Below are 26,266 nucleotides of genomic sequence, written 5' to 3'. Positions count from 1 at the left end.
AGGTCTGTAAACTGAGAGGAACTGAGTCAAGGGATGACAATTGCTTGTCAGGCTGCAAGGAAAGGACAGAAAAAGTCAGGGGCTTTGAAGCTCCTGCAAGCTGCCTCAGTACAGAGGCTTACAGTGAGAGGTCGAAGGAAGGTGTCTGAAAAGGCTGTTTCTTTTCATGTCATTTTTCACACAGAGAAATGGCTTCTTTTAAATTTCTACGACTTGTAACACTTTATTTCTTACTTTGTACAAAATACAAAAATGCCAATCCAAAGAGTACGGACCAGTAGTGACAGGTGCGTGACTTGACAGCAAATTGTGTCTAGCGAGACGTTAGTTTTCAAACTTTATTTTAGTGGATACATGCGCTATATAAAAACAACCATAGCAACAACAACAAAAACAACACACGAAGAAGCTACAGCTTTCGCTAGTTCCACCCCTTACCACCTTCAAGCCTTTGGGTGGAAGTGAGGAGGAGGGGAATCAAAAAGGCAAATGATGTTTTTCCCATAAAAAGAACTATAAAATGTCTTTTTTTTTCCTCCTGTCACACTTTGATTAAGCTTCTCCTGGAAAGTCACACATATAAACAAAAACGAAACGGAAGTCCTGAACTGGATAGACAGCAAATACTCAAGGGGGTTGTTAATCTAGGGAACTGATCAGTAGTTTAAGGAACTCTGTTGGACGTCTTGAAGCCCCCCCTGTTCATTCTTCACAGCCGCACCCCAGCCATCCTGCCCTTTCTTCCGACACAGCCCTGACCAGAAACACTTGCGTCACTGAACCGTTGCTATGAACCAGTTTCAAAAAAGAAAGCGGTGTACAAAAATATTTAACAGAACTATGAAAGATGTGGAGAAGGGAGTCTTCTTCAGAACAAAGTCATCTTCGCTTTGCGTTGGTTTCTTCTGCCTATCCTTCAGGGCTTGTTTATCTGCCCCAGGAACAAGATGGCACCTAGAGGATTCAAAAGAGAGAATGCTGAACTCCTTAAAATGAATGCACGGGGCAAGATGGAAGGTGCTATATGCTGGGGCGGGAGGTCTCTTGGCCATCTGTGCCATTCCACAGAACTTTCTCCAAGGGCAGAAAGAGTCTCCACCTTCGCTGTGCGATATGGAACCCAGTACTCCAATGTGGTGGCTGCAGTGAGGATGGTGTGGTTAAGAAGTTGAGATTTTAATTGTCATTTTAAAGGAAGTTTAGGTTAAGTAGCCACGAGTGGTGAGAAGCTCCAGTGTTGGACTGATCAACTCTGACACACAAATGGGGACATGCAAAACGAAAAGGTACTACACCTTCTGATTAAAATAACAGCAAACAATAAAACCTATTAGCAACCACAGTATATGGATGTGAAGCCAACCTTTCCATAAAGGCAGGATTATACCTCATTGAGGGGGAGGGACTGTCACTATCCTTATTATACCTCTTAAAAAATCTATTATTTTCATTTATGTGGATGTGTGTGCCTTCATGAGATTATGTGCACCACATATATGCAGGGGCCTACTGAGGTCAGAGGGCATCAGACCACTGGCAACTGAAGTGACAGGCAGCTGTAAGCTGTCTGATGTGGGCACTAGGAACAGAACCCAGATTCTCTGCAGGAGCAGAAAGCACTCTTAACTGCTGAGCCATCTCTCTGGCCTTACTATGCTTTTATTTCTAGTTATCTTTTTTAAAATGTTATTTTTTAATTAAAAAATTTTCATATAATATGTTTTGACCATTTCTTTTTAAAAGATGAACTCAGCGGGCTGGTGAGATGGTTAAATAGGTAAAGGCTTTGCCATGTAAAAATGAGGACCAGAGTGCAATACTCAGCACCTACAGAAAAAGCCAAATATGACAGTGCATACTTATAGCTTATAATGTCGCAGGGATAAGGAGGGCTCCTGGGGCTAGCTGGCCAGCCAGCCTAGCCTAGCCTAATCTCAAGTCCCAGGTCCCTATCTGAAAACAAGCAAACTACAAAAAACCCAGGATAGATAGCACCTAAGGAATGACAACCAACTTTGGACATGCATATATGTGCACATGTATCCATATACAGCTGCCCACATACACTACACATACAGGCACACACATACACACACACATACAGACACATACACACACATATACACACCACACACATGCAGAAGCTAAAGATCAGAGCCCAGTTTAAGGAATAAACTGTGGGGCTAAGATCTATTGCATGGAAAATTTCCTCACAATGTATCTGAGCGGTCTTACAAAAGGTGAAGACAGAGTGTGTTGCAAAAATTTAAGGTATTTTTTAAACTATGAAGGGTATGCCGAACCTTTTTTTTTTTAAAAAAAAAAAGATTTATTTATTTATTTATTATGTATATAACATTCCTTCTATATATGCTTGCATGCCAGAAGAAGGCACCAGATCTCATTATAGATGGCTGTGAGCCACCATGTGGTTGTTGGGAATCGGACTCAGGACCTCTGGAAGAGCAGTCAGTGCTCTTAACCTCTGAGCCATCTCTCCAGCCCCCAAGCCTTCTTATATGGTAAAACCACCACCTTCCTCCAAAAGTGCAATCTGGGCAATATTTGAAAGGTCTCATCACACTTTGTAACACAGATTTGATTTTCCTTCCTCTTTAAAGTCGGTGATTACAGTTTTCATAGTGCCATCTACAGTGGACATGAAGAAACAGATTGAGGGCCACACTGATGGCCACTACTATAGCCGGAGAGCACCTGCCTAGTGATGGAAAGCCAGGCAGGGATGAGACTGAAGAACCACTCACCTGTGGGATTATGTCGGATGAAAAACAGGAAAGGCCTGTCTACTATAAACCAGGGAGGCGATGACCTTGCAATTAGGATTGCAGCTATGGAAAGAAGCAGAGGCGTTAGCCAATCAGCAGTAGGCCAGTGATTACACTCCCAGACGCTGGTGTCTAAGGATACACTTGCTTTGTCTCCTGACTTGGCATGCTATAATAATCTCAATGGTAGCCATTTGTTGAACACTGGGCTGGGCTTTTCACAGTTACTGTCTCCTTTATTCTTTAAAAGCTCCATCTTCACAATAAATATACTTAGTCCTCATAGACCTATGGAGGACTGAATGGCATAAAACACATTATTGCTCTCAGGACAGAGACTGCCACCAAATGGGCATCCAATGCCTATTTGCTATTATTATAAGCTATTTTTACACATGCCATCTGCCATGCTAATAAAGCCTCTGGACTTCTTTAACCTTCTCACATCCTTTCTGAAGATCAAAGGCCAGCTCGAAATGCCTAACTGTTGGTTCCATGCCATTTCGGTGCCCCGTGTGATTGCAATGTAGACAGCTCATCCACGCATGCTATGCTAGACCACTGCTCAACTCATTAGTGCGGGTACCTGCTTTAGAAAGCACTTCTTGCTATTCCTGCAATTCTGGGGATAGACCCAGGACCATGTGATGGCTGAGCAAATCATCTGCCAGTGAACTACACTCTAGCCTGACAGAAAGCTTCTTTAGACACATAGATATTAGATCTTTCTGCTCTGCTGACCAATGGCTGGCCCCATTCAACGAGACCATGAAGGCTGGTATAACCACCAGTGTCTGGTACAATGGCTCAGTGCTTTCCTCAAATTTCTGAATGACAGGAACAACTTGGGCTTGCTCTTAGAAAGTAAACACTCAAAAGTTATGCTGGGCAAACTGCTTCACCCAGAATTACAAACAGACAGCAGGCAGTACAGACGGAATTGTGTCTCCCTAAAATTCCTATGTTGGGGCACCAAGTTCCTAATATGGTTACACTTGGAGATAGACCCTTGACAGAAGCTATAAGGGACCCAGAAGGACCTAGCGGTGAGGCTCTGACCCAACAGAACTGATGTCCTTATTAAGATGGGTAGGGGCACCAGGGATATGGCAAGACCACATGAACACACAAGCCAAGGAGAAAGACCTCAAGATAAGCCAAGCCTGCTGTCACTCTGACCCTCGACTTCTGGCCTCAAGAACTGTGGGAAAATAATTATCTGCTAAGTTCTCCAGCCTCAGGCATTGTCATGGAAGCCTGTGGTGACTAATTCAGCAGCAACGCAGTGGTGGAAGCCTGTGGTGACTAATTCAGCAGCAACACAGTGGCGACTGGAACCCTGAGCTTGGTTTGGTACACTGTGCTGTAGTGGTCTTGGAATTCCTAGTACAGTCTAGAACAGTGAGTCTATATTTCCAGTCACAAAGGGCTCCTCTACAAATCACATAGCTGGCCCTAACTGGAATATTCGTCGGCAAAACTGAGAAATCACTTTATTTGGTTAAATTTAAGATGTAGCAATCATCTAGAAAAGACAAAGGATATCTTAAAAATTTTAAGCCTCGTATTCTAGGTCTTTATGTTAAATGTCATTTTAAAGTGACAGGGAAAAAAATGTAAGCCTTTGTTTGGGATGTAATAAGAGGCTGACTCTACAGACTAAATAACTGTTTCATGGCTAGACATGGTCAACCATCCGGCTGCATGTGCAGTGAATTTACTCTATGAGCTTACAGGTTGCAGCTCAGTCTCTTCATCCCATCGCACACGGGTGACTGATGGCAGTGACGGTGCTGGCAAGGGGTAGGTTTTCTCTCCTTTAAGCTACCAAGAGGACACATGCAGATGTTCTACTGGTCAAGGACAGATACCCAGAAATCCTGTGAAGTCCTGTGAATGATGCCAATTCTTCACATTGTCCTGGGAGACCGACCTGATGATCTATACTCCTGGAAGACCGACCTGATGAGCTATGCTCCTGTACTAGCTATTATGTTTCAAACTAAAGATGGGCCTTTCCAGTCTGTAAAGCCGGCAGATGTGCTTTATCCTCCTGAGAGCAAGGACCAACATGTAACTGTGCTCGGGCTAAGTCTATAAGCACCAACCCTTGGTTTGAAAAATAAAGCTTTTTTGGAAGATGAAGTGAGCCATACACACTCAGTTGCGGACCTCTGCTGCGTTCTCGATATATTTGTGGACTTGAGGACTTATGCTGGCGACAGGGAGGCCCACAAGGATGAACAACATACTATCTGGTTCTTTCCAGTGGAATGCCCGGTCCTTTCCTAAATGAAATTCCTACACTAACATAATTTTTTCCCCTCAGTGCTAATGTTCAAACCCAAGGCCTTGTGTAACTTGGGCAAGTACTCTACCACTAAGCTTTACTGCTGACATCAACATTGTCGTTGTCTTCATCGTCATCGCCATCATCATCGTCATGAAATACTTCATCTACCCATACTCATCATCATCATCATCATCATGAAATACTTCATCTACCCATACTCATCATCATCATCATCAACATCATGATGAAATACTTCATCTACCCATACTCATCATCATCAACATCATGATGAAATACTTCATCTACCCATACTCATTGCTGTCTCCCAAGGGTCATCATCATCATCAACATCATGATGAAATACTTCATCCACCCATACTCATCATCATCATCATCATCATGAAATACTTCATCTACCCATACTCATTGCTGTCTCCCAAGGGTCAGCTCCCCCCTCCTTACCTCCCCGGTGCTCAGCTGGAAACGAGGCTCCCTAGAAGTTTGCTAAACTGACGAGTGAACTGGAGCATGTCTGCTTTCCTACTGGAAGTGGCCTTGCCATGTGACCAAGCACTTACTTGTTGCTGCTGAAGCTTTGGTTCCATCTTCACTGACTTCAATTTTTGCTTTTTGCAAGATGTGGGAGACATGAAGGCTTTCTGACCCTGTTCCCAGAAAAACACAAAATCAGCATTTGTTTGATGAGCATGCCATCTACAGCATCAGGAGTAACCTCAAAGTCATGGTAACTCTCAGTTTGTGTAAAAAAAGGGTCCAAAGTAACCTCTGACCATCCTATAGATTAAGGGTATTAGGTGGCTGTCACTTGAGGTGGATTTCAATTTTTGCTAAATGACTTGTAATTGTTACTTCTGGGAGGGATTCCCAGACCCCATGTGTTTTAGCACCTTCAATCATTTCGACTCAGGCCATTACTAATTTTAAGAATGCAAAGAATAGAGATTTGTGAAATGCCATTTTTTTTTCCTGAAGAAGAAAGACAAGGGCATTATCCAATTACAAATTATCCATCTTAGGAAGGATTGCAGATGGGGAAGCTGAGGCTCACAGGTTAAGAAAGCTGCCCCTAGTCACGTGGTTAGTTAGCTGCAGGGAAGTGCTGGCTTTCCTAGCCCATTACCATCCACCAGCACAGCAGTAGGAGAAAGGGAGTCCCGGGAAGGGCCAGGCACAGAACTGCAGCTGTGTCTTGGGGACCCTCCAGTGAGGGTCCTCATTTCCTTCTCACCACAGCCCAACAACAAATAATTCCCAGCCAGTGGGTGGCACCAACTCGAGTCAACATGAACCTGATGGGATATGGGTCTGGATGAAGGGAGCAAAGGGATTTTTTCCCCTCGGGAGGTCACCTGGGTTTGCATTGTCTGCATAAACACCCAGCTCTAATATGGCTAGCTGCGACTAGATGCATGTTTATGTGACTCAGGTCAACTACAAGGGTCAAGAGAACAGCATAAGGAGATCAGGTCCCTGGTCCTCCTGCTTGACATTTAGACTCTAACAGGTGATGGATCCTGTGAGTGCTTCTCAAGAAGTGCTTCTCAAACTTTATTAGGCCAAAGGATCGCATTGAAATAAAGGTTGTGATTCAGGAGGTCTGGATCAGACCCAAAAGACGCATTTTTAACATAGTCCCAGGTGATGCTAATGTTCTGGGCAGGGGACTAGGAATGAAAGGGAGTGGGAAGATCAATGCAGGAGAGAGAGAGAGAGAGAGAGAGAGAGAGAGAGAGAGAGAGAGAGAGAGAGAGAGAGAGAGAGAGAGGGAGGGAGGGAGGGAGGGAGGGAGGGAGGGAGGGAGGGAGGGAGGGAGGGAGGGAGGGAGGGAGGGAGGGAGACTGTGTGTGTGTGCACTTTCAAACCCAAGGGAAAAGTTTGCATTAGAAAATAAAGACCAACTAAGTCTAAGTCGTAATTAAGAGGCAAACTATGAGGTTTGGGATTACAGATATTGTTCAGCAGTCAGACAATAAATGTAGAAGTCCTTAATCTCATGGTCCTTCGGGCCTCACATGAAACGCAGGAGTAAATGATAAATGCTGATTGACAGGTTTACAGTCAACAGCATCCTTTGGCAATGCATGAAATTAAAATTTGCACAGGTTTAGGGCAACACACTCCTGATTTTGATTTTCTTTTTAAGCAAATAAGGACCTGCAAGATTTTCTTGAAGTTTAAGTAAGTTAAACTCGACATACTTGTGATTTTTGCAAAATTTGCCTTCAATGGCTCAAACATCTCAGTGATGCCAAGAGCTTTCAGTGGCTCCTTCAGATCTGTCTGTGCCACAGCTGTGAACCTACATGAAAACAGAAAGTGTGGGGGAGAATAAAAAATGCTCTAAATGATTCAAACATGACAAAATCAGCATTTATTTACAAACAGATGTTCCAAGGAAGACATAGAACACCATTCCAAATAGCAGCCTGACTTCTTAACTCAATATTTAAATGCCAGGTAAGTAGACAACACTTCCCCTACTCATTCACAATGAGCATGGCCGTCCATGTGGTACAGTTAAGTAGATAACACATCCTCTATTCATTCACAATGAGTATGGCGCCCACGTGGTACAGCTAAGTAGATAACACATCCTCTATTCATTCACAATGAGCATGGTGTCCACGTGGGACAGGTACTCTGTACCAGATATATGGTTAAATGTTATTCAGCGACTCTAAGAGTGGCTAGGATGTATTTAACATTTAAGAAGCATTTATTTTTATTTTATCGATGTATAAGTATTTTGTCTGCATGTATTTATGTGCACCACATGTACACACAGTACCAAAGAAGCCAGAAGAGGGCACCAGATCCTCTGGAACTAGACTTGTGTGCTACCACATGGGTGCCAGAGACCAAATCCAGGTCCTCTGTAAGAGCAGTAAGCACTCTTAATTGTGGAGAGCTACCACTCCAGCACCCTTGGGAGGAAAGAGGTCTAGTGCTTGTGTGTCTAAGTACTACTCTTGATTACTTAACTCAGTGCCTGGAGAATTAAAGCCATTAGAGTTTTCTACTCCCACCGAGCTGTGGTTAGACCCTCTGGGCAGTGAAAAAGCTGGTAAGGATGAAAACTTCACAAAGGAGACAAATTACATCACTCCCTCCACATACTGGAAAAAAAATGACCTTTGAAATGTCGGGAATTAGGATGCACCAAGAACTGGGGCTGCTTCTCCCCTAGCCTCGAGCCGTAACATTAGAAATTCCACCTATAATTTACTTTGGGTGTATAAAAGAAAAGCTGCCTTAAATATGGATGCAAAGAACTTAACTGATCTTATGCTTTAGTAGCATCTAGCTGATACCTGGACTATCAGTGGCAATCTCTCCAAGCTCCTCAGACTACTGTGTGAGCATCCATGTTACATGAAGTTACGTGTGTGCTTTTCAATTCTCCGAATGGAAAGAGTTATGTTAGAAATTGTGACAGATTCATGGATTTGCACTCGTGGGGACGTTCTAAGGTCAAGCCTGCTTACTTGCATTTAGTATCCTCTTTATCCCACCACGAACAGGCACGGCAGGAACTCAGAGAAAGCTTTCAGAAAACATAGCCGGGTTATCCCCCACACTCTGTACAAACAAACCATCTTAGCTCCCTGTTTCTACTATGTAATATGACAGTTGTCCCTTGAGCAGTGCATCCTTTCTTTTAAGGGAAGGGACACTTACTTAGGCAGAACCAGCTGCATCCTCTTGGGTACCATGGTGTTCATCCAGCTATCTATGGTCTTGGTACTGATGTGGGGGATGATGGCTGAGAGTGGGGTGGAGCTCTCAGTGGGCAGGGCGATCAGCATGCTGATGCTTTCACCATGGTAGGGCAGCTCAATGAAGTTGTACCATAAGCCATTTGGGGTGCTGGTCGACCCTAAAGAAATCAGAGGCAGATGTAGTGTACGCTTAATGACTGCCAGACGGGACACAAGTGGCTGGTGGTCACCAGGGAAGCTGCAGAGGAGAGACAGCAATTCAGTCCGCAAAGCTCCCTTTGCTACAAATAGCTCCCTCAGAAGGACAAAGATAAGGACAATGACTTCTTTCTTCCCTGGTGCAGAATTCTCGGTCTTCAGTCTAGACAGAATGCCTCTGGGCATCGCTAAACTCACTTTCATTCCGCTGAATAGAATGTAAGTAGATCATTAGGTACTCGCCACACAGTGCTTTGTAAGGGGTTGACCTTTAACGGTAAAAGAATAAATTAAAGTTACTTTTGAATTTTTTTTACACTTCACTTTGTTTTAGAAAACACCGTGCATTATGTTTAAGGTGCACAATATGATGGGATAGGCAAGATCCAGCAAAACCATTTCTATATATATAGTGAAGCCAATTACCATTCCCATTATTTTCCATAGTTACCCATTTTAAAGGAAAAAAGGAGCAAGCTAGCTGGGCACCAGGTTTCATTTCTATGTCTCAAGGGCAGAGACAGGATGACCAGCTGCCTCATACCACTGCTACCATTAATGTCCCCCAATAATGGACGACACCCTCACACCGTGAGCCAAAATAAGCCCTACGTTCCCTTAGCTGCCATCTTCAGGTACTTTCTCACAGCAACAAGCAAAGTAACTAATACAGCCACAGACAACAGACGATAACAGCAACTGCATAGTACAACTGAGCAGTCAGAAGGTCCCTGCTGGGGAAGAAGATATCTTAATTAAGGGAGCCATTTTAGGGTTGGCAAGAGACTTGACTCTAGAGGGGTTCCCAGGTCCAAGGAGATGTCCCCAGCTTGTTCCTTGGGCAGCAGAAGAGAGGGTGCCTGAACTGGCCTTGTCCCATAGCCATACTGATGAATATCTTGCATATCACCATAGAACCTTCATCTGGCGATGGAGATAGAGACAGAGACCCACATTGGAGCACTGGACTGAGCTCCCAAGGTCCAAATGAGGAGCAGAAGGAGGGAGAACATGAACAAGGAAGTCAGGACCACGAGGGGTGTACCCACCCACTGAGATGGTGGGGCTGATCTAATGGGAGCTCACCAAGGCCATCTGGACTGGGACTGATGGAGCATGTGATCAAACTGGACTCTCTGAAGGTGGCTATCAATGAGGGCTGACTGAGAAGCCAAGGACAATGGCACTGGGTTTTGATCCTATTGCATGTACTGGCTTTGTGGGAGCCTGGTTTGTTTGGATGCTCACCTTCCTAGACCTGGATGGAGGGGGGAGGACCTTGGACTTCCCATGGGGCAGGGAACCCTGACTGCTCTTAGGACTGGAGAGGGAGGGAGAGTGGGGGAGTGGGAGGGAAATGGGAGGTGGGGAGGAGGTGGAAAATTTTAATAAATAAAAAAAAGAAGGTCCCTGCTGGCATTTCTAGATTGATGGGGGGGGATTTCTAAGATCTTTATTAAAGATGAACTCTGCGAGCCTGTTGAGGTGACATGGCCTCCCTGTACCACCTCTCTACACAGACAGAAATGTCAGATAATTACAGTATGGACCTTGCAAGGTGCTGGGATGATAAAATGAGAAAAGATAATACACATACGAGTTAGCAGGGTGCCCATGGGGCCCTCCTCTAAATGAAGTGCAACATTAAAAAAAAGAGGAAGCGAGCACCTGAGACTTTTCACTGGACCTTTCTTGGTGGGTGACGTTGGCCAATCATAGCTTTTGAGGTGAGGAACTTTGGACAGGGGCACCCCCAGAGAAGGAGGAGAGAAGGTCAAAGAGAGAGGACAGCCAAGAGATGGAGCAAGCTTTGTTCTGTCACAAGCACTCTTCTGTAAAATATAAGCAGCCGAAGGTGCTTGAATAGCTGACACCATAGGACAACAGAATTGTCCAGGGCCTGGGGGAATCTCTCGTCCTCCCCAACCACAGGTGACATTAGGCTGTAGCAAGCCTTGAAATCCAGTGTGGCCTGACTTAGATTGGAACTGCTGTAAGCACAAGCCAGCCTGGATTCTGGCTTGGGACTACCCACCAATCAAAGTTAGTATTCTTCCTCTTTACTTCTAGCTGGAGTGATAAAACGGTCTCAGTGGAAACTGAAAAATCAACGAGAAACTGAGAAAAATACCCACCTCCTAATGAGTCCTTTTAATCCCTGAGGAAAACATCAAACCTTCAGCTCTAGTGGAGCTAATTTTCAGAAACTGTGAAATGTGGGAAGTGGTTACTAAATTATTGCTCTGGGGGTAGAAAACAAAGACCTGGAGAGATTAATTGCTACAGAAGTGTGTGTAATTCGGCTAAGGAGGATTAAAGCTATGAATGATGAGAAGTGTGAACGAGGGTACATGTGGGTGGGGGGAAGTAAGCGGCTCACAGGTTAACCCAACCTTGGCTGGGTACTGACGCCATTACTGACCAGTAAAACCAGCACACATTAACCACTCTATGTAGACACACATCTGCTGGATGTTTTGACCTTTTCTATCGATGCATCTGACCCCAGGACTGGGTGAGCAGTGTCAGCTGGGTGGGCTGCATCTGTCCATACCCATGCTCTACTTCTTAGCTGGAGAAGTGGGCAGATGGACGGACACCTCTGCTCTCTCTCCCATCCCAGGCACTACATCCCAGACCTATCGCCTTTTTACAGAGGCCAGATGTGAGACTGAGAACACAGAGAACCTGGATTCACAGCCAATCTGGACAGCTCACTCAGCCAATGACTTCAGCAGAATTCATCAAGACGACGTACACACACATGCAGCACAATCAGGCACGTAGTGCAGACTTTCATACTGAAGGGAGTGGCGTCTGGGAAATTTTTGAAACGAGATCTTGCTATAGATTCCAGGCTGACCTCAAGTGCAAGATACTTCTCTGTCAGCCAGATAAAGGAATTACAAAGTGCAGCCATGAGGATGCCCGGCTGCCTCACTTCTGGAACGATGGGTTACTCCTCAGTTTAGACACAAAGCTGAGCTACCATGGGGAACCACACAGTGCCAATGGGTGTGACACATATCCAGGAGGACAAACCATACAGGAAAGCTGGGGTCAGGACACAGGGTCTCTAGCTGTCCCACAGATCTTCCCTTCAAAGAGCTTCCCTAAACTGTGTAAAACTCAACATCTGCCGAATACACCACAAGCTCTTCTGTAGAATACATGAAGCGGGTCCCTCACTCCGAAAAGAAACAAGGAAGCCCTTTCTCTGAGAGGAATGATGTCATAGTCAAGAGTCAAGTATGAGGAATGTGAAGACTGGAGAGTTTGCTTAGAAGATGCATTTACAGCGAGGGCTTTCATGCTAGAAGGGCCCTTTAGGACTCTGGTTCCCATGGCAAGTCCTACAAGGAAGGACACAACTCAACTCATTGAAATGCTACAAATGCTTTATGGTCTGTAAAATCAAGGAGAATACTTGAAATGCTATCAGGCAAGCATGAGAGATGGCTGTCCCTGTAATGACCCTTGGCTACCCGTCAAAGTGAATTTCCTGACCCACTTGAATAGAGAATGTACTTGAAGAATGTGTTTGGAAACAACAAATCGATCCTCTGAGGATGGCCGTCTACATTACAGACTAGAGTTCAGGGCAGGCCTGAGGACAGCTGATATAGAAGAAATGAGGCATAAGCAACTGGGTGAGTCAGAAAAGGCGCTGTGGCGGAGAGCTTGCCAGAGCAAGAATCCACCTAGTCTTGGGAACCACAGCTTAGCAGACAGCAAAGGGGAAGTAGTATTGGTGGGTAAGTATGAGCTGCAGACAGAGAAGAAAGGAGACTAGAGATGGGGGACTGGAGGCATCTCAGTTGGTAAAGCACCTGCACACAAGCATGAGGACACAAGTTCAATTCCCGGTATCCCTATAAAAATGCAGATAGGGTGGCAAACTCGTAATTCTAGCTCTGGGGAAGCAGGGACAGGTTCTGTGGCCATGCTGGAGGTTCCATGGTCAGCCAGCCTAGCTGAATCGGTGAGCATCAGGTTCTGTGAGAGACACTGCCTCAAAAAATAAGGTGGAGAGTGATTGTGGAATATACCCCAATGGAGACCTCTGGCTTCAGTCCTAGATAACCTGCATACATATGAGCATTGCACACATACACATACAAGGAAGTCTGGTTATTTGTTGTGTGTGTGTTTTTTTTTCCAGGATAATGTCTTTACAGTATAAATTCAAGCATTTAAGCTGAGCATCTATAAGAACTCTGATCAACAACTCCTATTTAAAGCGAATTTCCTCTAGGAATAGCGCTAAAAGCTTTTACACATTTATGCTAAGGAACACTGACTGCTGTGTTAGTTATTAGAGCAAAAAAAAGCAACCAACTAGCCACAAAATATTATGCAAGTTTATAATATAAAAAAATGTGCAGCTAAAAAAACAATCTTGTAAATCCTAACAAATTGATGAAAAAACAGTTCCATGACTATAGTAGCTAAGGAATAAAACAGATTGTGGGATAAACATTGCACTGTGATCCTATGCATGCAAAAAGGCTTCAAATACATTCTTACGTATTTATAGAATAGGTCAAAAATTAGATACCTGGAGCTTAAAAGGGGTTTATCCTAGGAAGTGGGATTAGAGGACCGCATTATTTTCCTGCTTTATATATGTGGCAGCTGGCTTTGCAGTGAGAGCCTGTATGTCCTTCCCCTAAACAGTACTTACAGCTCTTCTTAAGTGGAACTCTATCCTTAGGAGGCACAAGTCAGAAGCACTGTCCCCCCCTCTTTCTAGTCTCCACCCTCCTCACCCTGATGTTGCCAAGTGGGTCTCCCTAGAGATGCCGAGAAGTAAAGAAGGCAGATCCTCTGAATGGCAGTGTTTCAGCAAGGGGAACCAAGACTTGGCTGAGGCCCAACAGGAGATCCTGCAAGTCATGTGGGTTTGGGTACAGCAGCCTCTTGAGTCCTGGCTGGGCGCGTTGGCAGAGGGTGAGGATATTGGCAGAAATGGCCAACAGGCTAAGAGGTCTGTAGTCATGAAAATGAATGCTTGCTTGGAGCCACTGTGGCCACTGGACCCTCCTCACAGGCCCAGGAATATAAGCCTGTCACACCCGGACAAGCTGCTTTGGTAGCCAAGTGTGAAACTAGAGAACGTATGACACTCTTACATCACACACTCCAGAAAGGAGCCAGACTCCAAGCTGGGATTCCAGGTAGACACAATGATGGGCACAGAAAGGAGGGAAAGAAGAGTTGGGCCCATGCTGCTCGCTGTCCAGACTTGCAGGGAAATGCGGTAGGGGCAAGAACACTTACATACCCTGTTCCGCGCTAGGTACAGCATCCCAGTGAACAGGAAGCAGACACGCCATCAGGCTAGGGGGGTATCTACACAGAGCTTAATGAAGACATTATATAAAGCGTGGGGAGAACAGAGAAACTGCTATGGGTGGTTACAGACACTGGTCACCATTCCCAGCCTCAGGGCACAGAGAATGAGCTCCAGATCATGCCCCTCTGGAAGGAGCGGGGACTTTTGGGGGGAAGGAGGCTGCAGCCTTGGTGTCATTGTGGGGAGAGATTGGGAAGTTAATGTCCTCGCTCTTCTCCCTTCCCTCATCAGTCACCAGTTAGGTCTACACTGATCACTCCCATAGGAAGCCAGGGAGAAGGAGAGTCCAAAAAGGCAGCCCCGCTGCAGACAGGATGGAAGGAGGTGGAGAAGGAGAGAGTGGGTCGATCAAGGCAGGCAGATCTACATTCTCCTAGTCATTTCCCTTCCCCCAGCCCCCGTCTCCTCTCTCTCCACTCTAAGTGAACTGATAAAAATGCATTTATATCGAGGATGCAGTGCAGAAATAGAGAGTTTGTCTAGCCTGCCCAAGGCCCTGGGATCCATCCTCAGCACCACAAAGAGATGTATTTGTGTATACCGAGGCAAAGTACACATGTATGTTCTTGGACAAATGAGTTCTGAACTCAGAAGAGGCCTCCAAGCATTTCTCTCTGGTAACAGACTATATACTCAAGAAGAGCAGGCTACATTCCCATAAAAAATTGAATGTCAGCAGGGTAGTGGTGGTGCATGTCTTTAATCCCAGCACTTGGGAGGCAGAGGCAGGAGGCTATCTGTAAGTTTGAGGCCAACCTGGCCTACAAAGCAAATTCCGGGACATCCAGGGTTGTTACACAGAGGAAAAGAAAAAAGTTACATGTCTGAATCACCCAGAGGACTACTGAAAGAATCCTTGCATTTTAACCTTCTGTTTCGTTTTTAATAGAATGAGGATTGTATAAGGATCCATTTAAAATAAAACATTTCTGTCTGGATATGCACTGGGGGTGCTGCCAGCATCCCAGTGGTGAGCTTGAACAGCACAGCCCGAGATTAGTGTGATTGAAATGACGTTCAGGCAAAAAGAGCTATTCACTATGTTTGGATACTTGGGATGAACGACCTGTGCTGTTGTAAGTATCTAATATTTTTCCGTGAACATTTATTGACTAGCAAATCTGGAAAATGCATTCCTAGAAGCCTGACCAGCATCTGACAAGACAGAAAGCGTTCTGACAGTGACACGCAGGAGCCGTGACTTAACTTGTACAGCAGACAGCCGGCGACAGGGCCATCTGTGTGGATGTGACAGTGACTGTGAACGAAAAGGGAACATCTGGAGGCTGGAGAGATGGCTCAGTGGTTCAGAGTGTGTCCGGCCCTCATAGAGGACGAGTGTTGACAGTTCCCAGCATGCACCCAGGTTGGGTGGCTCATAACTGCCTCTAACTCCAGCTCCAGAGCATCAGATCCCCTTTTCTGGCTTCTCAGGGCATCCGTACACAGGAATACACAGAGAGAACAAAAACAAAAACAAATAAATTCTTTTTTAAAAGGAATGATAGAAAAGGAAAAGAGGGGGTATTTGGCACCCAGGGGGCCCAGTATAGACCAGACACTTGAAGCCTGTCATACAGACAGGAAGAGGAGATTTAATGGATCAAGAATGCTCCAATGAAGTGAATTGTAAAAAAATAATCAGTCGTGGTTATCTGTGCTGTGGAAATGATGGCACACATAGTAGACTTTTTCCTCTATCTATAAGGTTGACGATACATGCTCCTTAAGAAGAAAGTTCAGGGGCTGGAGAGAGGAGGAAGGAAGCTTGGTAGGCAAACATGGGGACCTAAGTTCCAATCCCCAGCAGCCACATAAACCTGGGAGACAGGAGGGTGGTTGGAGCTTTTCGGCTGTTACTCACAGGCACAATGAGAGATTCTGTCTCAAAAGAATGAAATGGAGAATGACGAGGTACGACCCCCAACCTTCCACGTCCTCCTCTGACATCCACAGGTATGAACACACCTACACACCCATACACCACACCGACACGCACACATCCATACACAGGAAGTTTCAACTTCAAGTGAGGAAATCGATGTGAAATCCCACCACTGTGAACAGTTTCCTGAACATTCTCCAAGACACACCTGTACAGACGAATGCACAGAAAGTATTTATGTGAGCATGGTTCATTATGGCATCTGCTGTTTTTTTTAACCTGCCTTCTGAAATCTGATACACACTGCGCAATCTGATACACACTGCGCAATCTGATACACACTGCATAATCTTTCTTTTTATGTAGTGCTAAGTCTAATTACCACCTGTGTTCCAGGGCACAGCCACGCTTCAGAATTCACGGGGTTTAGCATGCTGATCTCCCTCATACTAAATGTGGTCTTCTCGAATACCTATATATATCCCATATATATACTTATATTAAATCGTCTGTGACTTACCAAACTTAACGCAACATGAATAGTTACGTCATCATATTATTAGGGGCACTGACAAGAAAACATATCTCTGTGTGTTTGATATGCAGTTAATTTTTCTTTTTAAATATTTTCCATCTGAGGTAGGTTAAATCCACAGATACAGAACCCGGGTCTCTGAATGCAGCTTTGTACCAGGTTTCTATGTGTGGGATTATCTTCAGGTAGTAAGTTCTCTGGAGGGGGGGCTACTGGGCTAATGACATAGAGAAAGTCCTCTGGTTTACAGAAAGTCCTCTGGTTTACAGATCCCCACTACCAATAATGCTACCAACCCCAGGCAGTAGCCATAGTGGATTTGATTAGCCTTCCTAATTTTTGATAATGTGAGGAGTGAAAACGAAATGTAATTTTTATTTAGTAATATGTTTGTTAAGGGTGATTTGATAGATTGCTTCATATGTTTAATGTTCATTTATATTGGTTTTGTTAGTTTCTTTCATCCTACACTTTCAATCCAGAAGCCCACACATGTGACATGTTGATACATAATTGTTTTGCACGGTACAAAGACTTATGTGCTTCACAAAATCTTGCCTTGCCTGGCGGGGGTGGCGCGCACCTTTAATTCTAGCACTCGGGAGGCAGAGGTAGGCGGATTTCTATGAGATTAGCCTGGTCTACAGAATGAGTTCTAGGACAGGCAGGGCTACACAGAGAAACCCTGTCTCGAAAAACCAATAAAAGGGGGGGGGGGATCTGTGGAGTATTGACATTTCAGCTGTGAGCCACCCCTCAGCTTTTCCCCCTAACAAAGATCTGCTCTTGAATAGAGAGCATCAAAGAGCCTTGACTTTGCTTCCAGCACATTCCAGAATAGACGTCACCCAACACGCACTCACCAGAACGGAACACGGAGAGTTGGGCCAGCATGGGCACCTGGTAGGGTTTTCCATCACCTGCCACAAAGGTTCGTTTCTTTGTGCTCTCGGGTTGAAACCTGGATTTCCACAAACCCTTGAAATACACTGCATTGACAAGGACCAGTCTGGTGAGGGTGCCATCGATCAGATTTGGGGAAAGCAGGTTGTCAATCATGCCTGTGAAGTCCAAGAACAAGGGAAAATATCAGCATGGGAAACCACTTTGAGGGTAAATGGCAGCTAGCAGCAGAGATGAGAGTGAAAAAAACATTTTTTTTTTAAAGACTTAAATCAGATATTCTGATCTCCTGTGGCCTAAACTCTCTATGCAGCTGAGAATAACCGCACTTCTGACTCTTCTACCTCTACCTCCCAAGTGGTGGTGTGATTTCTTTGTGGGACATCATGCCCAGCGTATGTGGCATGGGAAACGGAACTGAGCAAGCATTCTACCAGCTGAACTACATCAACAGCTCCTTAATTGGTTTCCTTTTTGTTTGTTTGTTTTTTGTTTTCCAAGACAGGGTTTCTCTGTGTAACAGCTCTGGCTGTCCTGAAACTCGCTTTGTAGCTCAGGTTGGCTTTGAACTCACAGAGATCTGCCCCACCTGCCTCTGCCTCCTTCAAAGTGCTGGGATTAAAGACATACGCCACCACCGCCTGGCTCTCAACTGGATTTCAAAAGCACACTTTTTTTTTAAAACTAATTTTTCTCGCTCAAATTAAAAAAATTTCAAATAAAACTAAAAAATTAAAATGACTCTAAAAGACTGTTACTAGTTAAAGAGTTTACCAAGCCTCAGCTCAAGAAATCACAACTAGTTCTGTAAATCTTTCATTTTAGAACATTTTTATGCATCTAGAACAAGCTATGTTTAATTATGAATTGTTTCAGATGTTTTCACTGACAACTGTCACACGGCTGCTGACAAGTGTCCTTGGTGTTCATGAGATAACCAGTTTTGCCTGTCTTTGTTTGAAGCAAAGGTTCATGCAGTCCCCATTAAAGTAAACAATCCAGCCTGTAAAACGTCAAAGCTAAACTTCATGTCTTCTAAGACTTCAGAGACAATGACCCCAAGAACTGAAACTGAATACCATGTCCCCATTTAAGGGCTAGGCATTGAGCTAGGCTCCAGGGGTACAGAGACGAGAAGAAATGGGGTTAGCCTGCAGGAAATGACTTCGAAGGCAAGTGTTCTTGTGCCAGGATGAGCGTAAGCCAAAACGCTCACATTAGAAGCGAAGGAACAGATAGGTTCTTCTCACTTCAGAGTGTTGGAGGAGTGATGTCCAGGTTCCTTTTTGCTTGGTTTTAGAAGGTTTAAAAGTACGGTGTAGGCTGGGCTGCAGTGGTGCACACCTTTAATCCCAGCACTCGGGAAGCAGAGGCAGGCAGATCTCTGTGAGTTTGAGACCAGTCTGGTCTACAGAGCAAGTTCCGGGATAGCCAGAGCTACATAGAGAAACCCTGTCTTAAAAAGCCAAAAAAAGAGAGGGGTATAAGGTGTATGTGTATATTAAATAGGAGTTCCTTATACCCAACACTATTAAAATTTAATTTGCTTGATTTTAATTCATACATATAGCAACACATAGTATACATTCAAGCTATGATATCTGAAATGGTGACAGTAAAACCAACAGCTTCCACGGAGGCCAGGTGGCTAATTTAAGCAGAGACTTTCATGACTCTTAAAATGAAACTCAAGAAAGAGGAATTCTATTTGTCTAGGAAAACCTTGGAAACTGGTAAATAGCACAGGGGAGGTTTCTGGTACTTAACATGTGGTGTCTTCAGTATTCTTCCTTCCACAAGGGGGCACCAACACCACCCAAGCCTGGTCCTGGAAGAAAACTACAGGCTATAAAAGCCAATCAATCATTCAGTTCAGTGCAAGCTTGCAAACAGGCTCCTCCAACAGCACTCCTTGGAGCCAATGCCTGGTGCTCTGGATGCTGTTTCTGCCCTTTGTAGAGAACATGACTCGGCTGAATCCATCTTTCTGTTAGAACCCATGCCCTGTGTCCCTCCTCCCCACCTTGTCCCTCACTTTCCAGAGTCTGAGGGTTAGTGCCAGCAGCCACCATGATGGTATTTATTCTAGCCAAGCTGAATGAGTCTGACTCCCCCCAAATGCACCATGCATTACATCACTGCAAGGATTTTACCATGCCTTTCTCAGAAACATCGTCAGGGCTCCATAAGCAGGAGAAACGTCAGATCGTTTTACACTGATATATTATGACTGTAATCCTGGAACCCAGGAAGTGGAAGCAGAAGAATCAAGAGTTCAAGGCAAGCCTCTGCTGGACAATGAGTTCAACGCCAACCTGGGATACATGATACTTCATCTTAACTGAGCTAGCTACTGTGAAAACGGCTCACACTTCCTGAAGGGCCAGGCCCTGTACTCAGTACTTCCTGGGTTATCACTCATATCCTCAAAAAGCTTTCATGGAACTGTAGCTCAGGCAGTTATCACAAATACACCAACATTCTGCAAATCAGGAGCTGGGCCTCGGGGAGGTCAAGACGTTTTACTAAAGTCACACAGCTGACTCATATGTAGCAGAACGGAACTTGTAAGGGGCAGACTGAGAAATAACGGAGCCTGCAGGTTCTGGGTCATATATGTGGTGGCCAGAGTGAGCAGGGGCTACATAGCTAGTAACAGGCTGGGAAGCTTCCCAGGCTGCTGCATGGGTGGGGGTTGTGTGATGGGAGGATGAGAGAAGCCTTTGGGACAGGAAAAGGCTGAGGCTGCAGAGGCCTCCAAATCAGACCTATCCCAGGATGAGCAAAGCACCATGACGATAGCTCTCTCTGCAGGAGATGCTTCTCCTCGGATGAGCTGAGCAGTCTGGGGACAGAGGCTGCTTGTCTGCAGAGCTGTGGGTGTGTTTTTGGTTGAGCTGGCAGTAGCCAGGCATGTCACATGTTCTGTGGTGCTCAAAATAGTCCCACACAATGCAGAATGATGTGCTCTCTTAAAAAAAATAATAAAAGATTTACGTGTACTATTTTTAACTATGTCTATATGTGAACGTCTCTGTTTGGGTATGCGCACGAGTGTGGGTACCTGTGGTAGCCGGCGGTTGTTGAATTCCCCTGGACCTGAAGTCAGAGGCAGTTGTGAGCCATCCAACATGTTGCTGGGCACTGAACTCTGGTCCTCTACAAGAGTAGCAAGTGCTCTTAAGCGCCAAGCCATCTTTTTAGCTCCTGCTTTTAAGTATTTCCATTTTGTTTGCTTTGAGACAAGTTTGGAAATTTACCAGGAATTTTGCACCATTATTTTGAAAAATTGCATCAGGTAATGATGACAGCAGTGACTAAGAGCTGGGAGTCTCTCTTCCCTAAGCCCCATGTGGTTCACTGAATTTCAATTACGTCATGATAATTGCTAATGACAAGAAGTGAAAGATAGGCCTGTTTGTTGTTATGGCAGGAAAGCCTGGGAAACAGCCTGTTTGGGATTACTATAACTATGAGACACATAAAACGTCTTCTGTCGGTTTGCCTTGTTTTTGTTTTTAAATTGCATCAGCAATGGTGACAGCTTGTGGTTCCTTGTGTCATGGTTTAACGTACCTGACTTGGTCTACTTTCATCAGTTCACACTTATCCTGAGAATCTGGCAGAAATATCAAAATAAAAAAATGTGTCATGTATTCATGTGCATTTGAACCCAAACCCATGACTATAAATTCCTTTTGTTTTCCCTTATATTACTGCTTAATTTTTAATAAAAATCTGTTTATGTGTGCAATGGGAATATATATATATATATAGTATTATCTATGATATATAATCTAGATATTATTATACATCTAATTATATGTATAGTATCTATGGATTTCATTTCAAGCTGGAAGGAGGGAGTTGAAGGCTAAGGATATAGCCAATTGGTTGAGGGCTTGTTCCGCACGGTGTAAAACCCTGTGCTCCATGAGGAACACTGCCAATAAGCAAATGTACAAACTTACAGAAGGAGCTGGGTCTCATAGAACTGAGAAACCCTGCTTGAGGTTCCCAGCACAGGCGGTTAGGGACTCCATCAGATGATACACCAAGATGCAACATTATCTTTTTACGGGTAAAGAAGACCACAGAGTACAGTGACATGATGTCACATAGCCACCATCAGGACCAAGAGTCATCCATTGCAAACTGCTTCCACCAGACGTACAAGATCCAGCATCTCCAGACGAGCCCTGGGCATACACACTATTATTCTTCCAATAGCAGCATGGTTTCGGGAGAGGTCTCCGGATTGCAGAGTAATTGAGAAAGTTCCTGGTTCTCCTCCACTCCCTGCACATCGTTCTTCCCCCTCTTCATTAGCTCCTCTGAGATGACCATGTTTTTCACATGTGTAAGTAGGATGATGGGCTATGGTGCCTGACTGGAGGTACCTTGCCCCTCCCTCAGAAATTCTTTCCCATTAAGTCAGGGGCTAGGGAACAGTACTCTAACACGTCCCTGGGTAATCCCAGTTCAGGTGCACTAGGGACTAGGTTCTGAGAAGCTTCTCCCCAAAGACTGGGTTTACCTGCTTCTTTTATGACTAACTCCACAAGCACATTTCCAGTCTTAGCATCTGTGAGGGTTAAAACTGTTAAACCTAGAATTGCCTGGAAAGAATGAATCAAGAAAGGCCCGTCTTGGCAGCGTTAACTGATGCAGCAAGACCCAGCGTGAAAGTGATCAGTACTATTTCCTGATTTTGCATCCCGGGCAGTGCGGGAGGAGAGACACTAGCTGAGTACTGAGTATGCGTGCGCATGCGTTTATTTCTCTCTGCACATGAATGTAGACGTGATGTGACTATTTGCTTTAAACTCTGGCCGTACTTCCCAGCAGTGATGGGCTGGAATCTGGTATTGTGAGCCGAAATAAACCCTTTCTTCCCTAAATTGCTTTTCATCAGGTTATTTTTTTTTTTTATCAGAAATGCAATCAGAACAGCTTCGCTTCATTGTGGTAGGCCTCAAGCTCCTTGTGAATGTCTCTGGGACTTCCAGATTACAAGTCGGCAGGTTTGAAACACTGTCACTGGAAAACTCCGTTTAATGAGAAGAGACATCTAAACAAGCAGTCATTATGCAATGTTGAAAAATGCCATAATGAATGGGTTCAAAGCGGTGTAATCACAAGCCAAACAAAGCCAGTGGGGGGCACTGGCAATGGCGGATGAGGCTGGGGTCACAGGAGACACAAAGCCAAAGCTTAAGAAGGCTGTTCCAGGCCAAGGGAACAGTGGGTGCAAAAACAGACAAAGACAAACAAGGAAACCCGGCAAACCCATGGGTATGGGTTCTGAAGGCTAGGTATGGCAGGCAAAGGAGAGAGGGGGAGGGCTGTCTTCTTTTCTGCTGCCCACCCTGCAGGAGGAAAACCCTAGACAGTGAGCAGTGGCAGACTGAGGAGGGGGAGGCAGGCAGACTGAGAGCTGGCCCGTGGAGAAGAAAGAGGTAGGTGGGTCAGAGCCTGCCACTGGTCTTTAAGACTAAAGCGAACATCTCTGAGTCTCCACTCTTTCCTTCACAAAATGTGCATCTACAGGAAACAGGAGAGCCACTCACCCCTGGTTTCGTTTTTCACCCAAAAATTGATGGAATCACTGGCAGAGACTGGGTCCTGGAAGTTCACGTTCTGCACCGCACACTGGAACACCTCTTTGTTCCTGGCTGCAAAGGGCACTTCCATTTTAAAGCCATTCTTGACAAACACAGCATTGGCCACAGTCACGATGTCTTTATTCTTCTTGGAGACTATAGCCTTGTTGATCTTCTTCAGTACTTTACCAACTCCTGAAGGAGAAATCAGAAAACATGGCAATATTTTCACGATAATTTACATATTTTAAAAAATTCTTGTTGGGCATAGTGGCCGAGAACTGTCATCCCAGGAAATGAGAGGCTAAAGCAAGAGGATTATCAAGAGTTTAAACTAAAGACAGCCCAGGCTACAAAGCAAGATGCTGTTCAAAAAACAAGGCTCCATGAAGATGGCTCAGCAGGTCAAGTGCTTGTCCTGCAAGCCATGAGGAGTGGCATTCAGATTCCCAGTACCCACATAAATGCTGGGCAGACGTGGGAGTCCACGTACAATTCCAGCCCTCAGAAAGAGATGGAGAGAGGAGAGTCCCTAAGGAGAACTGGCTGGCTAGATAAGCCAATTTGGAAAGCTTTGGGTTCAAGAGAGACCCTGCCTGAAGCAACTTATAATCTTCACATGGACACACATGTATGTTCTTAAACTCATATGTGCAAGTAGACATAACACACACACACACACACACACACAAATACACACTTCAAAAACCTTATCATTTGTACCACAGCATAGAAGAAGAAGCAGGACAGGAGTCACAAGAGACTAAGTCTGCCATGTAAGGGGCCTCTGTCTCTGGACACACGGACAGCATTAGACCACAGACGTTCTTGTGAGACAATTACCCCTGTACCAAGTATACTATGATGTTCTCCTTGTAGACAGCATGAATGATCTACTCTGGGAATGTCAGCCATGGAAGAAATGAACTGCAGGAAGCTTTCTCATTCAGACTTCCCTGCCTAACAGTCTTAGCACTATTTCCTTTCTTGCCAAGGTTTCAACAATGTGATTTTTTTTTCCTATTTGAAGAACAGAAGATGAATAAAATAAGCATTAGGATGACTATAACAAATTGCCATGCGCCGCCAACCAGAACACTGTGATTTTTACTTGATATTGAGCTTGGAAAGTAAAGAAATTAATTTTATGGCAACATAAGCTTTATTTTACACGAGCCATTCATTTACGCTCCATTTAGTTTGGGGGCATGAAAAAAGAGAAAAAAAAATATGTCATAAGGATGTGAGATGGTTTTCCACAGGGAGCTGAATTACAGGACTGCCTTAATCACCTGATGTCTTTTCAAAATCATATTGTCCTAAAGCATCCTTCCAGAGTCACCTTGGCAGCACTTGAGGGTTGATGTTATTCTGAATGAGCATCTTCTTAGATTTCATGAATGCCGGGACTGGGATATCCCCCTATCCACAAGGAGAGCTTTACATCATGGGTGGAGCATTGGAACCTTGGCCCACCTTACCATCATGCTATGGAGGAAACCACTGTATGGCGAACGGCAGGCTTTGGAGGCCGAAAGTCATCTCTCAGGCTAAGTGCCACCCTGGCACTATGACCCTGCTTACCTCTAGATGTACAGTCCCTGGCTGTGATAAGTAATTGCCAACATGGCAGGATCTAACATCACACAAAAAACCTCTGGGCATGTCTGTAGTTTCCCGACAGGGTTAATTAAGGTGGTGAGACTCAGTCTACATCTAGGAAACACCATTCTCTGAGTCAGGGTCCAGACATAATAAAACAGGAGAAAGGGACCCTGGTTCTAGGTTTCTCTTTCTTTATTGCCTGACTAGGGAGACAGCATGACCAGCTGCCTCTGGCTCCTGCTGCCAGAGCTTTCCTCCAAATTGTGAGCTGAGAGAAATCCTGCCTTTGCTGACTTTTTTTTTCCCCAGGATATTTTTCTTCAGCAATGAATACAAGGAATCAATAAACTTCTCGAGAGAAAAGATTGGAGCGCATCTTCCCTTTCCTCAAGCAATCTTGTGTCTTCCTCTGGGAGCATCACTGGGAGGAATCCTCAGAGTTTGAGCCCCAAAGAAGGCCTCCAGCATGTGTAAGTATATCACGAACCCTGACATGACATTCTCCACAGGACTGCTGGCAATTCTGGAGGGAGAAATCGTAGGGGTAGATGGGTAGCCAAACAGGCCAACATCATGAAGATGCCGAGCTAAAACTGTAGCAGATCAGCATTCAAACCAAACCAAACCAAACCAAAACAACAAGACACAATCCCAGTTGCTATTTTGGAACTATGCTGGCTGACAGGACCTGGATGGCAGCAAGAAAGGCCGTAAATCTAAGCAGTGACTCACAAAGGCGGTAGAAATCACCAACAACCCTGAACTTCCCAGCCAGAGACAGGACAGTGTGTTCCAGGAATTCACCTACCCTTTCCTCACATCTAACAGGTGGGCAAAATGCAAAACCAAGCAAAGTTTACCCCTCTGTCAACAGGGGACAGCACTGGGCATATTGGGCTCCCAACATATGATCCTCCCATATGAGGGTCGCACTGAAAACCCAAAGGAAGCAGGCGCAGCGAGAAAGGAAAAGCATCCTTCCTCTGCTAATCCAGCTCGCTTGCCAACAGGAACCAAGGTAGTCTTAGAACCTCACAGCTAGAAGAGGCAGGGAAGAAAGTGGTGAAAAAGCTCCCTCACCTTCCCATGAGGTAATTGTCACCTCGATATAAAACATGACTTGTTCACACTTAGTGTGCAGGGCAGCAAAGAAAAGCTCAGAGACAATCCTGTTTCCTCAGGTGTTACGGTTGTGGAAAGGGAGACCTACCCCTACAGGGAAACACTGCCTGTAGACATGGGTTCCTGCGGCTAAGCAGGTAATTCAAAACCAACTTTTCTTCCAATAATACTAAGCCCTGCTCACCAACTTTTACCTGTATTTGTAGTTAATTTCTTTTGTTTTTTGTTTGTCCTTTTGTG

At 44.8% G+C, this 26,266-nt stretch overlaps 1 protein-coding gene across 3 annotated transcripts in view; it reads right to left on the bottom strand.

The window, feature by feature from the left end:
• Positions 1–202: 202 nt before the first annotated feature.
• The window catches only part of Serpine2 (serpin family E member 2), a 61,068-nt gene continuing 35,004 nt past the window's right edge, over positions 203–26,266 (bottom strand). For all 3 annotated transcript variants that reach the window (XM_057761539.1, XM_057761540.1, XM_057761538.1), the window contains 7 exons: positions 23,267–23,494; positions 17,657–17,854; positions 8,779–8,977; positions 7,299–7,399; positions 5,658–5,744; positions 2,766–2,849; positions 203–954 (listed from right to left, as the gene is read on the bottom strand). In XM_057761539.1, coding sequence (XP_057617522.1) covers positions 917–954; positions 2,766–2,849; positions 5,658–5,744; positions 7,299–7,399; positions 8,779–8,977; positions 17,657–17,854; positions 23,267–23,494 — 935 coding nt within the window. In that variant the 3' untranslated portion in view covers positions 203–916. The remainder of the gene's footprint in view (positions 955–2,765; positions 2,850–5,657; positions 5,745–7,298; positions 7,400–8,778; positions 8,978–17,656; positions 17,855–23,266; positions 23,495–26,266) is intronic.

Source organism: Chionomys nivalis, chromosome 2 (genome assembly GCF_950005125.1).
Source record: "Chionomys nivalis chromosome 2, mChiNiv1.1, whole genome shotgun sequence".
In the NCBI taxonomy this organism is placed as follows: Eukaryota; Metazoa; Chordata; class Mammalia; order Rodentia; family Cricetidae; genus Chionomys; species Chionomys nivalis.
The sequence above is the reverse complement of the archived record's forward strand: the minus strand, read 5'-3'. Positions and strand labels throughout refer to the sequence as shown.